This window comes from Raphanus sativus, chromosome 5 (assembly GCF_000801105.2).
Source record: "Raphanus sativus cultivar WK10039 chromosome 5, ASM80110v3, whole genome shotgun sequence".
Lineage (NCBI taxonomy): Eukaryota > Viridiplantae > Streptophyta > Magnoliopsida > Brassicales > Brassicaceae > Raphanus > Raphanus sativus.
This window is the reverse complement of record NC_079515.1, coordinates 30,917,442-30,934,032: the sequence shown is the minus strand read 5'-3', so window position 1 is coordinate 30,934,032 and position 16,591 is coordinate 30,917,442. Positions and strand designations below refer to the sequence as shown.

Sequence of the window (16,591 nt, the reverse complement as noted above, 5' to 3'; positions counted from 1 at the left end):
GAATTAAGCATGAGGATGGAAAGCCACCTCGATACAAGGCTAGATTGGTTGTGAAAGGTTACAGCCAAAAGAAGGGGATTGATTATGATGAGATCTTTTCTCCTGTTGTGAAGATGTCATCCATTCGGGTTGTGCTTGGATTGGCAGCGAGCCTTGATCTAGAGGTTGAGCAAATGGATGTGAAGACTGCTTTCCTTCATGGTGATTTGGAGGAAGAGATTTACATGGAACAACCGGAAGGCTATGTTAAAGAGGGCAAGGAAAATTTGGTTTGCCGCTTGAAGAAAAGCCTTTATGGATTGAAGCAAGCACCGAGGCAGTGGTACATGAAGTTCAAGTCTGTTATGGGGGAGCATGGTTATGCAGAGACTGATTCAGACCAGTGCGTATTTGTGAAGGTGTTTGGTGAGGATGATTTTATCATCTTGTTGCTGTATGTCGATGATATGTTGATTGTGGGCAGGAACATGGACAGAATTAAGGAGCTAAAAGAGCAGCTCGGGATGTCCTTTGCCATGAAAGATATGGGTCCAGCGAAACAGATTCTCGGTATGAGAATTGTTAGAGACAGAGGTGAGAAGCTGATTCACTTGTCTCAGGAGAGGTACATCGAAAAGGTACTTAAAAGGTTTCATATGGACAAGTCTAAAGTGTTGAGTACTCCGCTTGCACCACACTTAAGACTGAGCAGTCAACAGAGTCCGAAGACATATGAGGAGAAGGAAGATATGGCGAAAGTTCCATATGCTTCTGCAGTTGGTAGTTTTATGTATGCCATGGTCTGTACAAGATCGGATTTAGCCTATGCCGTTGGAGTTGTCAGCAGGTTTATCTCCAATCCGGGGAGAGAACATTGGAATGCTGTGAAGTGGATCTTGAGATATCTCCGAGGGACTTCTGATCTGAAGATTACATTTGGGAGTAAGAAGCCTTTGCTGGTTAGTTTCACTGATTCTGACATGTCTGGAGATGTTGATTCTAGCAAGTCTACTTCGGGTTACTTAGTAACATTTGCGGGTGGAGCTGTGGCATGGCAGTCAAGGCTGCAAAAGTGCGTTGCACTATCTACCACTGAGGCAGAGTTCATTGCTGCAACTGAAGCTTGTAAAGAGTTGTTGTGGATGAAGAACTTCTGTGAAGAGATCGGTTTCAAGCAAGAAAAGTATGAGTTGCTTTGTGATAGTCAAAGCGCCATTTGTCTCGGGAAGAATTCTACATTTCATTCGAAGTCGAAACACATTCAGAGGAGGTATCATTGGATACGGGATGTGGTTGCTTCTAAGGAAGTGGAACTTGCAAAAGTTCATACGGATGATAATGGAGCTGATATGATGACAAAGTCTTTGCCGAGGGGAAAGCTTGAAGTATGCCGAGGGATAGCCGGAATGGCTATTTCCTCCACCTAGTCGGAGGGGGAGTTTGTTGGGTTCCTTCTAGATGGAGGAAACCCATTGGGTTTGGTTGGTGATAACCAAACTTGGAAGTTGGGCCATTGGTATTAGTCCATGAGATTAGTATTGGGCCTTGGAGGTTATTAGGGTTAGTGAGATACCATATAAAGTCTCTTAACCTAATTTGTGCTAGATATAGCAGACATAACACAAGAAAAGAAAGAAGAGTACTCAAGAAGACTCTTAAGACAAAAGAGAGAAAAAGAGAGAAGAAGGCAGATTCGTCTAGGTTTGTCAAGGCAGAGTTTGGAGGGTCAAACGGATCCTGATCGGGCTGATATTTTGTGGGAAGCTTCTTCAGTCAGTGGGTTAGAGGTTCACCGAAGGGATTTGGATTCTAACGGTTGGATCTTCTGTTGTCTGGGTTTTGGTGAAGCTGGTCGTCACAGTTCTTCAGCAGTACTGTCTTGAGTGTTTGGTAAATCCGACGGTGAGATCTTCTCTGATTGAGCTGAGATTTGGCAGAGGTGTTGTTGACTTGTTCATCTTGGATTTGTACGGTGAGATTAGTCTCTGGTTGCCGGAATTCTTGTGAGCTGAGGTCGTTTGGTTGCTGCCGGTTTTGAAGCTTTGTGTTGTTCTCTTGTTGTTGTTGTTCTTGTGTTGGAGATAGCTCTTTGTAGCTAGAGTCTCTGTTCTGTTCAGGTTGTTGAACAGGGAGGACGTAGTTGTACTCACATACATTTATATAGTGGATTGTTGAGTGGACTACGGTCCCGTGGTTTTTCCTTCTCACACCGAGAAGGTTTTCCACGTAAAAAGTGCTTGTCTCATTTAGTTTCTGCTTATACTATATCCTCTATCGTCGAAGTATTTTCTTCACAGGTTCACATAAGGTCAGGGGAAACACGACCGCTAAGTTCCGCTGGGCCGTGTGCCTTTATTTCCCCAACAGTTACGATGATATGAAAAGAAGTTGAAGTTGTTAGTTGAACGAATCTGATACTGATAGAGATCGTAATAGCTACGTCAGTAAGAGAAATCCAGAGGGAGATGGTCATTGGCGTTGATGCGGTGTTTGCGCTCTGAAGGGGAATCATTCAATAGTTATTGTTTTTAACAGTATTTACTGCTCCTTTTCAAGATCTCAGTAAAATATTACTCTCTCCGTCTGTATCATTTTAAGTAGGGCTGGACAAAAAATCCGAACCCGAAAAACCGACCGAACTCGATCCGAAAAAGTAGCACCGAACTTGAATCGAAATTGATTAAATATCCGAACGGGTTCAAAATTTTGGTATTTAAAGAACCGAAACCGATCCGAAATATTTTGGGTACCCGAATGTATCCGAAATAAATTTATATACTTAAATATATACATTACTTTTATATATAATGTATATTAAAAATATTAAAAATATATAAGATACCTTTAAGTTTTCCAAAATACTCGGAAAATATATGCAAATAGTCAAAAATAAATGTTTAAAATAGCTAAAATATACTGAAAACACCAAAATAGTTAAATATCTATTGATTTTTTATCCAAATATTCAAAGAAAACCAATTTATATGTTAAATTAAGGTATTTTGACATATATGTTATAAAAATTTATATGTAATATATTATCTTTCTTATAGATTTTGAAAATTTAAAGTATATAATAAATTTTGAATATTTTAAATGGGTTATTCGAACCCAAACCGAACCCGCAAATATCCGAATCGAACCCGAACCAAAATTTAGAAATATCCGAATGGGGCTGAAATCTTTGACCTCGAAAACCCGAAACCCGAATGGACTGAACCGAAACCCGAATGGGTACCCGAACGCCCAGCCCTAATTTTAAGTGGTTTTTAATGTTTTGACACATAGATTAAAAATACAAAATTCAATATAATTTATTTTGGTTACACATAATATTGTTAATGAAACTAATTCAACTAATAAAAAAATCTTAGTATTTTTTTTTTGGTAGGTAAAAAAAAAAACTTAGTATTTTATAATTAGTCATAAGAGTCAAATGATAAAAACATCAATTATTTTTTTAAAAAAAAATTCTTTAAACACCACTTAAAATAATACAGAGAGAAGTAAATTCAAAATATTTTTCATTTCGTATACATGGGAATTGACACTTTTTTCTCACATATAAATACATACGTAAGGTATACACAATTTGATTTAAATAAAGATGGAAGTATATGATAATAAATAGATTATTTCAGTAATTAGTTTTTTTTAAAGAAAAGATTATACTAATTAGTTTATACAAGAGAAAGACAATCACCAATATAAAACAGATTTGGAACAAGTACTAGTTAAAAATGATGTTATAATATCTTTCCTGATTAAAGATTAACATGATGACATTACCCCATGCAGCTTTAAATAATAAATTTGTTTTTTTTTTCTTTTTTGAAAAATGTAATAAATTTGTTGAGAATAAATTGTAGAGTATCCGACAAAATAGCAAGCGCCAATACGTTTTACAGGATAGCTTGGCAGGGCCATGTCCATGACAGGACCAATTCGGAAACCTTTAACCCCACGTACAAAAACATAATTCTTTGTATTCAAAGGTTCTGCTGTCCTACACTAAAAACTGGTACTGGGATTTAGAACTGAACCGAACCAAACTGAACATTGTGAATTTTCGTTATTGTTCGGTTAGGATGACCAAACCGATCATGGATTCTGATTGGTTAACCAAGGTAATAACCAAGTATATTTTCAAAAAAGTAACCAAGGCAATAACCAAGTATATTTTTCTTCGTCGACTTCTCAAACCAAATTGTAAAAGAAAAGAAAAAGATACAAAGCAAATGACTATAATTATAAAAGTCCATAAACTATGGTTAAACCGTAAATTAAAATATTAACAAACATAAAAATTCCAAACTTTTTTTTAAAGGCTGCTGAACTTTTTTGCCTATGCTCCACGTTTTTAATTAATAGATATTTTGATTTTTCTAATTTACTAATTTATTTTAGGTAATTCTGTTAGGAAAGCCGCGGGAAAGAGAAAGGTGTGTATATGAAAAAAAAGGAGATTGTTGATGCGTTTCCAACGACGACGTGATCGTCCTCTCTCCTCCTCCTCCTCCTCCTGTATTATTACAATTTCATCTCCTCTTTTCCCAGATTATCATCATTGTCTTTGTCTCTCTCTAGATTCTGGCTTCTCCTCGTATCAGAACCAAGATCCTCTGTTCTAATACCGACAATGGCAACGGTAATGAAAAATCTCAATCTCCATTTTTTAAATAAATTTCACATCTTCATCTCTTACATGGAACTCTGATTCATCGTGTTATTACCATTACCAAAGATTAAGGCCTCTTTATGATGAACAAACCTGTGCTTAAGGTTTTTTTTTTTGTGGGTGGTGTGTAGGGAAACAAAGGAAGACAACTGCCAAAATTTGGGGAATGGGACGCGGCGACTAATCCAGGCGCCGCCCAAGGATTCACCGTCATCTTCAACAACGCTCGCGACGACAAGAAGACCAAGAAAACAGCCGTGGCAGGACCTGAGAGTCTTGTTACACCTCAAACAAACAACGAGCCTCAACAGAACAACAACCATCGTCATCATCGTCATCAACAGAACAACAACCATCGCAAGAAACGTAATTCGTCGCCACCCCCACGTGAAAAGGTACCTTCTTCTTTATTCTTCCAGATACAACCCCAAATAGTAGACTACTCACGTGATATTTGTGTTGGCAGAAGAAATGGCTTTGCTTCTATTGAATCTGGTTCGGGCTCTGTTTTCAAAAATCGCAATGGTAAGTAAGGAAGCAGATCGGTTGAGCAGAGTAGTTTTCAACAAATGACAACGACAAAAACCTTCTGTTCGTGTTAGATTGTTGTTAACTTCAATTCTTCTTCTTCTTCTTCCTCTTCTCGTCGAGTTTCTCTTTTCAACTTTGTTTTGGCCACACATTTGGGTGTATTAATTAAATATACATTATTGTTCTTGCTGCTTCTTGGTTTGATTTTATAAAATGTTGACAATGTTCTTTTCAGTCATGTAATGCTGCACAAAAGTTATGTTATCTAATTACTTAATATCATTAGCATAGAGAAAGAAGATAAAAAAACATTCCTACACAAGGATTGTTACCAAAGATTCAAACAGTAAAGAAGATATGACATTTAGAGTGTAACAAAAGGAGCTTCTGTCTGAAACAACAATGCCTGTCCTCAATTGTTAACAAGAAACCACTCTAATTCTCTCCTTACAATCCAATGGATTTAATAATACTCTTCACATATAGATTCCATGTTAAAAAAAGTGTAAGTCAATCTCTCTCACCTTTTCTTGGTCTTCTTAGCTGAATGACCCGTCTTCTTTTTGTGCCTGCTAAAATCTGAGACAAACCTGAATGTCTGACCACAACCCGGTTCAGCGCAATGATAAGGCCTCTCCCCTGTGTGAACCCTTATGTGCTCCGTTCTAGACCAAGCCCACTTGAACGTCATCTTGCATCCCTTCCATGGACATTTCAGTGGACGGTCGTCCGAGTGAACACGCCGGTGTTGAACCAAATACTTGTGCGAGAAGAAGCTTTTACCACATCCTTTAACAGGGCAGATGTTTCTTTTGTGCATAGACAACTGTTTTTCAGAACTGAAACTCATCGTGCAGCCCTCGATATCGCATTTATACGCAGAAGCAGCAGCAGGACGTTCCTCTTCCTCTTCCTCTTCTTCTTCATCACCATCTTCCTCTAACTCTTCTTCACTTAGACCTCTAGAGAAGGAAGCATTACTACTTCCTCTCTTCGGTTTTGTCTCTGAAGACACTCTTGAGGGCTTCAGGATTCTCACCCTAAGCCGTGTGCTAGGTCCCTCCATGTACGGATCCAAATCTTGAATCTTCTTTCTGTATCCAGACTGTTGCAAAGTGCGGCGACCTCTTGTGTCTCTCGGACTCTCAACTATCTCGGTTTTTACTTTACGTCTAGATGTGGACCTGGTTTGCCTTTTCCTTGTGCTGAAACCTTCTTGTTCTTCCAGAGAATCATCTTCTGAATCATAGTCACTACCTATTCGACTAGCTTGAATATTTCCCCTTTGCTGATAAATTGGAATCCTAATCACTTTAGCTCGCTTGCTCCTAGGGTGCTTGTAGATATTATCATCATTATGACCATCATATACAGAATCCTCCAAAGCATCTCTGTCCATTGAGCTATCTGAATCTGAACGGTCTGAAACCTCATCATCTGACTCAAATTCTCTAACACCCTTGTCTCGGCGAATTCCCTTAAGATGATCAGACATTGGATTTGATGAATCATCAGACATTTCTTCCTCATTCCCAAAAGCCCTCCTCCACTGCTGCTTGTAAGAATGATCCTCTGACGTGTCATCAGAAACTCCATCTTCCCTCTTAAAAGAGGTAAGCTTCTTGCGTGGCACAGCTTTTGCTCTCATCTTTCTCTTCCTACTATACTTTCTTCCAAACATTGTGGTTGCAGCATCTCTAGCAACATTACAAGGTAACAATCTCTCTCCACTGACATCCTCAACTCGCAGATGACTTCTTTCAGTTTCTTCCCCCTCTGAATCTTCCTGCAGCAGAAAGGGATGCACCTGAAGAGATTTTAAAAAAAACATCAGTGTTAAGAGTTAACCAAACCAAGTATATCATCAATGTGTGAATCAGTCAATAGTTACCTGATGTGACATCCAAACCTTACCACACCATTTTCCAACAACATACTTCCTCTGTCTGGAAGATCTTTTACCAGAATCTTGGTGTTGTGTGGGTGAGCTTGTGGATGGAGAGCTGCGACCGAACATATTGTATATGACGGAGTTGTAAGGCATCTGCTTACTGTACAGAGGAGAGCGGCTGAGGATAGCGCTGTAAGAAAGGTTAATACTCAATTTCACAGTCCAGTCACTGTTCCCAGCCTTAGCTTCAACATTTACCAACGCTGCCTGAATCGTTTCCTCATCCTCTCGAGTCACATTCCTGAACTCAGTATCATTCCATTCGTGGTTAACTCCAAGCTCTTCGGCAATAACCTTCCCTTCAGCCTCTATCCTAGGATACTCTGTAAACAACATGCGTTTCTTTTTGATCAAAAGACTCGAGCATATGCATATTTTATAAAAAAATGAAAGCTTGTAATGTTGCTGCTCTTACCTGGATGGCATAGTAACATTATGTTAATCCCTCCGAAAGGACGGAGTTGCTGTTCCACTTCTGCAGCATGCTCAAGACAGAATACGTGCAACCGTGAGGAATCATCTTCAGAGCTTGAAACAAAGGGTAAAGTTACTTCAAGAACTGATGCACTGCCGCCATTTGATCCCTCAGCAACCCCTTTCCCTTTCCCACATGAAAGTCTTTCGCTGCTATGGTCAGAAGTTCGACCATCTGTTGTAGCCTCCTCATTGCCATCTGTACCAAAAGCTGGTGCTTCATGTGAACTAGCACCATTTTGACTGGTAACACCATCTATGCCTTTGTGTTCTTCTTCCTCAGAATCAGAAGAATCTCCATACGCTGAAGCCAACAACCCGAGAGCACCAGAAGCTGTTGAAGTTCTTTGATCAATTGTCAGTACTGAGTGATCCGTAGATTGAACAGGAGCACTGTATATACAACCTACATCTCGTTTTCCCATGCTTTCTGCGTCATGAAACAAATATATGAACAAAAAAAGCCTATAGAATGAACACTTTAAAGCCATAAACAGGATGAGTAATTGGTTAACTTACGTGAATGAGGCTCCACTACAAGAGATCTTTCATCCTGACCAGGGTTTGCTAATCCGGAAGAAACAGTCCAATCACTGAAGAAGCTACAATCAGCAGAACTTAGATACCTTGCTGCTGCTTCTTTTGGTTGAACTATAGCTACACAATCAAAGCATATGATTCCACATGTAACACATGAGAAAAGCCTCTGATCCGAAAGTCCAACAGCTCCATCGTTTTCCTTTCTTTCGGCTTCTGGCACAGTTTCTTGATTTATGTTCCTTCCTCCACATAAAGATGTAAACTTTTCTTTCACTGAAACAGTTTCCTTCAGACCGACTGTATTGCTTCCAGGGCTTAAGTCCACCTCAGATTTTGGTTGGATTGGCTTCTCCTGGTTAGCACTCAAATGTGATCCAATTCGCAGGTCTGAACAGACTGATACATCTGAGGAACTCTGCGGAAGAAGAGCTACTGGAGATCCTTTTCCGAGAGAGAAGAGCAACTCATTGTTGTGGATAATGTTCTGCGCAAACAGCTCTTTACACAATTTTTCTCCTTCACTTCTTTTCTTATCTTTGAGTCTAGAACTCCGCGGCTTGGCGTGGATGCTTGTTGGCACTCTGCAAATGAGTGATGATGACACTTTAAAATGAAACTTTCAAGGAGCTTAAAAGTTGGAGAGTGACTATGAAAAAGAGATAGGATTTACCTTGAACCTAGAGACAATGCATAGTCATAAAGTAACTGGAGATGAGAAACCATCGGAGGGTAACTTATTGCTGCTCTCCGTATGGCAGCCTCTTTCGCCACTCTCAGCCATTCGGGAGTTGCAATGTTAGATGCTTCTCCACAATTGAATCCTAAACACATCATATCTCAAAGATTTATATTTTGGATATAACATGCTTCAAAGTGATTAACTAGAAGACACTTAAAGGTGGTTGCTCACTCACCGTGACTAAACCCTGAATGATATGCTCTTGGAAAAGTGACGACATACTCTCCAGGATTTTGCACTAACCTGCAATTGAACAGAATTGATTGTTTATTTTAATAGATGAGAGACAACAAGATCATGAGATAAACAGAGCACACAGACAAAAAACAGCTAACCTGCAACAAGGTATTCCAGCTTTAACAAATACTTCAGGAGACATCACAGTTGTCTTCTCACCAAGAGTAGAAAATGCCACTGAGAAGACAAAACAAAGAGTCATTACTATTTAGTTTACTTGCATACAGTTACCATAAGCCAATGTAACAGAGTATCACATAGCAATAAGGATTTTTGGTGGAGAAAGAAAACTCACCAAGAGGATTAAGCTCTCCTCCATAACCATGATCCCTAACAACCTCCTCAAAAGCCAAAGCAGCATCTTTCGGCACGCCGTACCAAGTCTTACCAGCACCCATATGCAAGTAATTGAGACTATGAAGGTCATGGTCCTCCACATGCCAAGCAAACCAGCTAAACATCATAGCAACATACACCATCGGAGAAGTGACACCAGGGATCTCCTCTTTCATGAACCTAAGCAACGACCCTTCCGCTCTAGCCATCGCTCTCATGTTCCAAGCCGTCTCGCCGACACTTCCTCCATCGCTACCACCGTACTCCCTCCTCCTCGCTGCTGCTAGACTCAGAGGGATAAATGCAGAGCCAGGCATGTCGTTCGCGTACTCGACGGTGAAGGGTTTGTCCACGGTGGCTCTCCAGTAAAGGGTTTCGATCTCCAGAGCAGAGAGCTGCTGGCTCTTTCTACCACCGCCGCAGCATCTCTTGAGATAGCTCTTCTCAAAGGTCTTGGCTTTGGCCTCGAACTCGCCGAAACTGTAACGCTCCCCGCTCTGCCACACGGGTCTCTGCACGGGCCGCTGCTTCCTGGGGCAGAACCCGACCTGCTGCTGGCGCGTGGCGAACGCGGGGCTACCGTCGTAATCGCACGCGCCGTTGCGAGCCGACGCACTCGCGGCCAGAGAGCGGTTGAGGTTAGAGACGGTGGTTTTCTTGGAAGGAGGAGGGAGGGGAGGGAGAATCTTGCAGATTCCGTACCTGGAAGCTTCCTCTTCTATCTTGAAAATGTAGGCGATGGGATCTTGGAACTCTGCTACAGTTGGTCGGAACTCTGGGGCTACTGGTAACGATTTCAGCCATGGGAACACGTCTGTGCTCTGCTCAGACATACCTCTCTCTCACTCTCGTACAGACAGAACAATAAAAGAGAAACCTTTTCTGTGGAAAATGTGTTAGCTTTAAGGGTTTCAGAATCTGTTTTTTGTTTTTTGTTTATGAAACCGTCATTACAGAGGAAAGAACCAACACAAAACAGAACAAAAAAAAAGTTGTAAGGAAAAAAAAGGGAGGAAGAGATTCGACAGTCTCGTCCACTACCTATAGCCTCTCCAAGAGGATGATGGAGGGGTTTTAATTTGGTATTTACTGCTTTTCCTCGAGGAAAACGATGGGCTTTGATCTCGTTTCTTTTGTGACTCTCTGTTTTTATTGTACGTTCTATTAAAAAGAAACAGAGGAAATTTTGTTTTTCTTCTTTTTTTTTTCCTTCCAGGGCTTGGGTTTGGGCAGAGCTAGAGATTCTGCTTTCTTTCTCTGTTTTTTTTTAAATTTTGTTATTGTTTTTTTTTTGCTTTTTAAACTAGACTTAAACTGTATAGGCAAAGAGGTTTTGGAAACTTCTTTTAGTAAATATAATTATATATATTGTTGACAAAAAAAATAACTATATTTTAATAATTTCAAGAGAAATACCTTAGAATATCACTACTCAAAAAATCAAAATAACCAATATATTTCATTAAAAAGATAAATATACACTAATAACCTTTGGATTAACTAATCTATATCTTAGGATTAAGAGTTAAAGGGTAAAGATTGGGATTGAAGTTTAAAATTTTATAAAACAAAAAAATAGTATTAAAATTTTGAAATGAAATTTTTAAAAATAGTTAAAAAAATATTTTCGAATTTAAAAAGAAAATTTGAAGAAAAAAGATCGAAAAATTTATTCAAAATTAAATTTGAAAACATCTAATCCAAAACAATAAAAAAATATTTTTTTTATCTTTGTATTTGTATTTATATATCTAGAATATAAAATCTTTTTTTCTATTAAAAATATTTTAGTCATTTTCTTCTTTAGAATTTTTTCTACAACAATTAATTGAAAATAATCTATTTTGGAGAATTGGCATATTTTCAAACCAAAAATGGTTTCAGGGATGAATAACGCAAAACTGAATAAACAATAACTCATTAACAATTATATTTTAAATTGACTTATATTAGTCTTCAAAGTTTTTCACTATTTTAATAGTCACCAAACTCTCTATCAATTGTTTCGGCACAATTCAAAAAAAAAAAATCCATCTTTATAATGTGAAATCTTAGAATATTCAAGGTTCATATACCCTTTTTATACTAAATATCTTACTAACGAGTCTAGTATATTTTCTTTTGATATTATATAATTTCAGAAAGAAATAATCAATATAATAAAAAGAGATTAACATACAATAAAACGAAGAGAACTTTTATTTATAAACAGGAAATAGTATATTATTCAAAAGTTAAATCAAATAGTTTTACCTTTGTTTAATTTTTATGAAATAAGAATTTATTCAAAACAATTTTTTTTTGTGAGACCATGTTTTATATATTCTTTTAAATTATTCAATAAATTATGAAATTTGAAATTTACTTAGAAGATATCTCTGTTTTGTGAAATAACATTTATACATAAAATTTTACTTTTTTCTTTCGAGATTTTTTTTGATACTCACGATAATTATAAAAATAAATATCGATCTTAAAAAGATATAAAGTAATTAGTTATGGAAGTCATAATATTTTCGGAAAGTTGTAAATAAGAAATAGGAAACAACCACTAACATAATTTAAAAACATTAAACAAAAACAAATTACTAAAAAAAATAAAACAAATTGAATGCAAAATTATAGAAACCATGTTCCTAAATAATATTAACATAAATATGTTTTAGTATACTTTCTATTTTTATATATTTTCTTAATTTGTTAATTCTAAGGGATTCTTTTTAATATGATTAATGACGAAACAAAGAGATGAAACATGCTTTCAGAATTGCTAGTGTGCGAGAGATTTATGTGAATAACCGATAAGTGATCGCTGCTGATAAGAGACCAAGCAACAAGATTTCCAAAAAAAAAATATAACTTTATCAAAGCCAAACCATATCTTTTGGGGTGGGGGGGGGGGGGGGGTTGAAACATTATCCAAACAAGAGAATGTTCTTGATTGATCAAATTTTTTAACTTTGTGGATTAGGAGGGTAATATTGACCGCTTGCACAAAGATCGCATTGAAACTTGCCCCCTGTAAACCAAATCCAGCCAGGTTGACCACAATTTTAAATACGCACAAAAATGTAGTTTAGTCTAGATATTTACAACAAAAGCTATGCGGACCTCAAAAGACAAAAGGCTATGCCACAAAGAACTCTTACTTTGGAAATGGCTCGCCCATCAGATGACTGGAAAGTGGCTAAGCGTCCAGCTGAATCTCTTCTATCTGAAAAGGAGGTGATCCACGCTGGTGACCAGTCCCTCCAACGGTGGTAGCATAAGACTTATGCTTCATTTTGCTCCAACAATTGCTGAGATTTTTTTGGGTCCTCTTTGCAAACACGGGCTGCAATGTTTCTTGATCAAGGATCATTTAATGCCATATTTCTGAACCCTTTCCTCAAGGGCTTTGTTCTCTTTAGCAGTGAAGTGATTGAGTTTTTTTAACTGCACTAACTTCATCCAAGGGAGGAATCAAAGCCAATGGAAGAGACTGAAACTAATTGTCACTTTTAGAAATAATTTAGCTAATAGCTAGGTAAGCCTTTAGATCAGAAAATTATGTTGACAAGTCTAAAGAGCCGACTTCTGCATAATTACGATATCTCAAAGCATCTGATTAGTTTAGTCTTATGAATGCATTAGTTTAATCATCTTTTGTTTTTAGTAAATTCTACCCATAATAAAGGTCTTAGAAGTGTACAAGCTACATACAAGTTCATCTGATACATAGATGGTATAACCAAAAAGATTATTGAATGCATCTGAATCATCTGATAGAAGAAACAAAGCTTAGAAAACAACCACGACTACAGTAACTACGTGGAGCTGTTTTTTTAAAAAGGATACCTGAACTCTCACAAGTGGAGATCATCTGTTTCTCGAGTTCACGGACTGCATCAAATATCCCATGAGCAGCATAAGTCTTGGCCATAGTCGCATAAGTGATTTTATCAGGCTTACATTTCCTCTCTTCCATTTGCATGTACAACTCCTTCATCTCATCGTGGCCAGATCACCAGCCTCACCATACGCATTGATCATACAGTTGAAGAACACCGTATCAAGCACCACATCCGAATTCACAACAGATGATATAAACTTCATCAAGAGACCGAACCAGGGTTTTTAGAAAATATATCCAAGCAACAAAGTTCCAAAAAATATATGACTTTATCAAAACTAGACCATATCTTTTTTTTGGGGGTGAAACATTATCCAAACAAGAGATAAAGTTTGTCACTCCAAAAGTGGATATCTCACGAACCCATCTGATTTCGATGATGAAATGTAAAATGCTTTCAGCTTTTCTTCTCTGTGTTGACGGGTGACGGTGAATTCAAATATCATCTCTTTGTTTTCTCAGATGAGCCTTACCACTACATTAATTCCCGTATCAGAAACTAGCATGAAGAGAGAAGAAGTTAAACTACAGTAGATTGTGACGGTTGGCCAACATTATGGTGAAGGATCTGGTTCTTACTATGAACCAAGCGATGGGACCAGTTGAGGAATGTGTAACGAAGATACATGATACGTTTCAGTGGAGAAGAAAGTTTGATGAGTGAGTCTGTATGGTTTTACAATGAATATATATGTCTCTCTCTTCATCTATACACACACCAACGTTGAGATACAAACAACCGAATATCATTTTTATCGGTGGGGTTTTGGGTTTAAACTAAACCAACTGTTTCTGCAGAAGGCTTCCACAGAATGCCAAATCAAACCTCTCTTCTGGAGGGTCTCCAATGCAGTCGAAAACCGCGTCTGCGTTCACAAAATCTTCATCCGCCGTATATCTGCACATTCCAAACAATAAATACACTCATCTCATCTTCTGATTGATAAGAATTTCAGAAGATGGCTTATGTACTGAAACTACTAACCCACTCTTTGTAACTATACAAGTCATTCCCGCAGCTTTTGCAGCTGCTAGCCCGATAGCGCTGTCTTCAACCACAACACATCTGCACACATCAATAAACAGAGCCAAACTATTCACAACATTTTCTACCAAAAACGAAAAAAAAAACAACTGATTCATTCTCCTGTAAAGAAACACTTACCTTGAGGGGTCAACTCCAAGGGTTTCAGCTGCTAAGTTGTAGATGGCCTGTTCAAAACAAAAGTTTCTATGTCTTTAACCAAAGATGATGAAGCACACAAAATAGTTGTTAGTATATTACCGGGTCAGGCTTCTTTTTGGGGACTACATCTCCTGCAAATATCTTGATCTTCTCTGCTTTTTCTGGTCCAAGCAAGCATGAAACTATAGCAGACACCTGTAAATCAAAGCTGATTCACATTTCTCTTTTATACAAAACAGTTAATAATGATGCAGCTGGCATAGGCTGCTTTTTAAAGAATTAAACTCTCATCAGGACATGATGCTGATATCAATAAAGTCACTGTGGCCTTGGAAACTGAAGTAGTAGAACCTGATTGGGGTCATACCGCCTTTTCATTTGAAGTGCTGCACACGGCGACTTTTACTCCATTCGTTAGAGCTTGATCAACCAGTCTGCACAAGAATGCTTTTGGTTAACTTAAGATATAGCCGAAGCACACGCAGCTGATCAAAACCACAACATATGTATATGATTTACTAGAAATTAACTAGCCTACTACTACTACAAACGTTCATAGTGACCCTAATCCCACTTAGATTAATGTTATTCAACAAGGACGTGGATTAGGAGATGCACTAACTTGGCAACACCGGGTCGAAGAGGAAGCAGCTTCTTCTCGATGAGAACCATGAAAAGCTCAGTCTTCTGCTTGTGAAGGCCAGCTATGAACGCTTTCCTCTCTGCTTCATCTTTGGGGGCTTTCTCAGGCCAACCCACCTTGTTAAAATACGCCGTCATCCTACATAAAATTTAAAAAAAACAAAGCCATCACTCAAATTTCATTCGGACAGGAACTAAACTGAAACTAGATCAAGATACCTTTCTTTCCCACCACCGATTTTCAGTAGCTCTCCGTACAGATCAACATCCCACGTAACACCCAAGTCTCTCTGCGAGACACTACTAAACACTCAAGATTGCATTTTTTGAATCACCAAGAAAAAAAAATATAGGGGAGAATGTGTGACTGACCTCTTTGAAAGTGTCGTTGAAGGAGATCCTGTGACCATCCTTCTCGGTATCGACAAGCACTCCATCGCAGTCGAAGAGAAGAGCAGAGGGAAGATTCCCCGGTGAAGAAGATGAAGCAGAGCAAGTGATTCCGCCGGAGCGAGATGCTCTCTGTATTATTATTATTCGCTGTCTTGCTTTGAGGCAATTATTATTACCCACGAACCGCGACTTGGACGGAGAAAGTGTCGCGTTGAAGGCACGCGCCGCGTTAGGGATGAAAGATGATGCGGCTGATAGCTTACGCTGAGTTGAAGAAGAAGGTGGTGAAGGAGAGAATTTCAGAGTCGCCATTGTTCGAGTCTCTCTCTCTTCTCACTGTATATATCTTTCTATATCCGTCTGCAGGGTTATAATAACGGTCGGAGATTTTCGTTAACTTTATCCGATCTCGCGCTAACGACCACATGATATAACCACCCGGTTCTGTTCGGGTTAAGGTACTTTCCTAATCAAAAACCGGGTCTGATCTTTTTTGGTTTATACAGTTTTGTGCAGAAAAACATCTTGATGAAGGTAATCAACTTTTAGGCAACATCAAAACTATTAGAGAGGATAAAATTAACCAAATCACCGTGTAATCTATCTATTTATTACCATAAAATACAATTTTATCTTTTTTTCAAAAGAACCACTTTATTTGAGCATTCCTTTTAATGAAATGTGCCATTGTCTTAATAACTCATCAAAAATTACTTGGTTATGGACTTTGTTGACAGGTTAGCAGGAGCGGCGCTTGTAGGACCGGATATTAACTACTGGTGGAGAAACTTACCGAGAGACATAACAAAAGATGCTTTCTCTCTAACGTCTCCTGCAGATCAATGGGCTCTTAGAATAGCTCACCATGCTCCCTGGCTTACATATTGGTGGAACACTCAGAAATGGTTCCCATTCTCCAATGTGATTGCCGGTAACCCGGTTATTTTCTCCCGTCAGGACACGGAGGCTTCAGACCAAATCTGGTACAACAAGCAACATATATACATGTTTAC

General features: G+C 38.4%; 3 protein-coding genes across 4 annotated transcripts; 1 reads left to right on the top strand and 2 right to left on the bottom strand.

The window, feature by feature from the left end:
* Positions 1-4,375: 4,375 nt before the first annotated feature.
* LOC108829170 (protein NOI4-like) lies at positions 4,376-5,419 on the top strand. Of its 2 annotated transcripts, XM_018602840.2 has the most exons (4): positions 4,376-4,421; positions 4,567-4,627; positions 4,789-5,052; positions 5,124-5,379. In XM_018602840.2, exons 2-4 carry the CDS (start codon positions 4,619-4,621, stop codon positions 5,145-5,147), a joined length of 297 nt encoding a protein of 98 aa, XP_018458342.1. In that variant the 5' UTR covers positions 4,376-4,421; positions 4,567-4,618; the 3' UTR covers positions 5,148-5,379. The 2 variants fall into 2 exon arrangements, with proteins under 2 accessions (XP_018458342.1, XP_018458341.1); XM_018602839.1 differs by having other exon boundaries at positions 4,409-4,627; positions 5,124-5,419.
* A 111-nt stretch (positions 5,420-5,530) lies between these two features.
* LOC108829154 (lysine-specific demethylase REF6) lies at positions 5,531-10,615 on the bottom strand. The gene is made up of 8 exons (XM_018602816.2): positions 9,425-10,615; positions 9,228-9,306; positions 9,068-9,135; positions 8,824-8,974; positions 8,133-8,734; positions 7,555-8,043; positions 7,080-7,462; positions 5,531-6,995 (listed from the first exon to the last, which is right to left on the bottom strand). The coding sequence occupies exons 1-8, from the start codon at positions 10,296-10,298 to the stop codon at positions 5,709-5,711; spliced, it is 3,933 nt and encodes a 1,310-aa protein (XP_018458318.1). The 5' UTR covers positions 10,299-10,615; the 3' UTR covers positions 5,531-5,708.
* Positions 10,616-14,094: 3,479 nt separating this feature from the next.
* Positions 14,095-15,942, bottom strand: LOC108829163 (CBBY-like protein). Its single transcript, XM_018602830.2, has 8 exons — positions 15,558-15,942; positions 15,405-15,475; positions 15,166-15,324; positions 14,911-14,977; positions 14,643-14,738; positions 14,523-14,569; positions 14,343-14,423; positions 14,095-14,255 (listed from the first exon to the last, which is right to left on the bottom strand). Exons 1-8 carry the CDS (start codon positions 15,888-15,890, stop codon positions 14,135-14,137), a joined length of 975 nt encoding a protein of 324 aa, XP_018458332.2. The 5' UTR covers positions 15,891-15,942; the 3' UTR covers positions 14,095-14,134.
* Between the last annotated feature and the right edge of the window lie 649 nt (positions 15,943-16,591).

Coding starts and splice junctions, on each gene's coding strand:
- LOC108829163 (XM_018602830.2), bottom strand. CDS start 15,890: ATGGCGACTCTGAAATTCTCTCCTTCACCACCTTCTTCTTCAACTCAG. Junction 14,978..15,165: donor CTTCGACCCGGTGTTGCCAA/GTTAGTGCATCT, acceptor ATTCTTGTGCAG/ACTGGTTGATCAAGCTCTAA. Junction 14,739..14,910: donor GCACTTCAAATGAAAAGGCG/GTATGACCCCAA, acceptor TTTGATTTACAG/GTGTCTGCTATAGTTTCATG.
- LOC108829170 (XM_018602839.1), top strand. Junction 5,053..5,123: donor CGCCACCCCCACGTGAAAAG/GTACCTTCTTCT, acceptor TTGTGTTGGCAG/AAGAAATGGCTTTGCTTCTA.
- LOC108829154 (XM_018602816.2), bottom strand. CDS start 10,298: ATGTCTGAGCAGAGCACAGACGTGTTCCCATGGCTGAAATCGTTACCA. Junction 9,307..9,424: donor AGGAGAGCTTAATCCTCTTG/GTGAGTTTTCTT, acceptor TTGTCTTCTCAG/TGGCATTTTCTACTCTTGGT. Junction 8,044..8,132: donor TGTAGTGGAGCCTCATTCAC/GTAAGTTAACCA, acceptor TTCATGACGCAG/AAAGCATGGGAAAACGAGAT.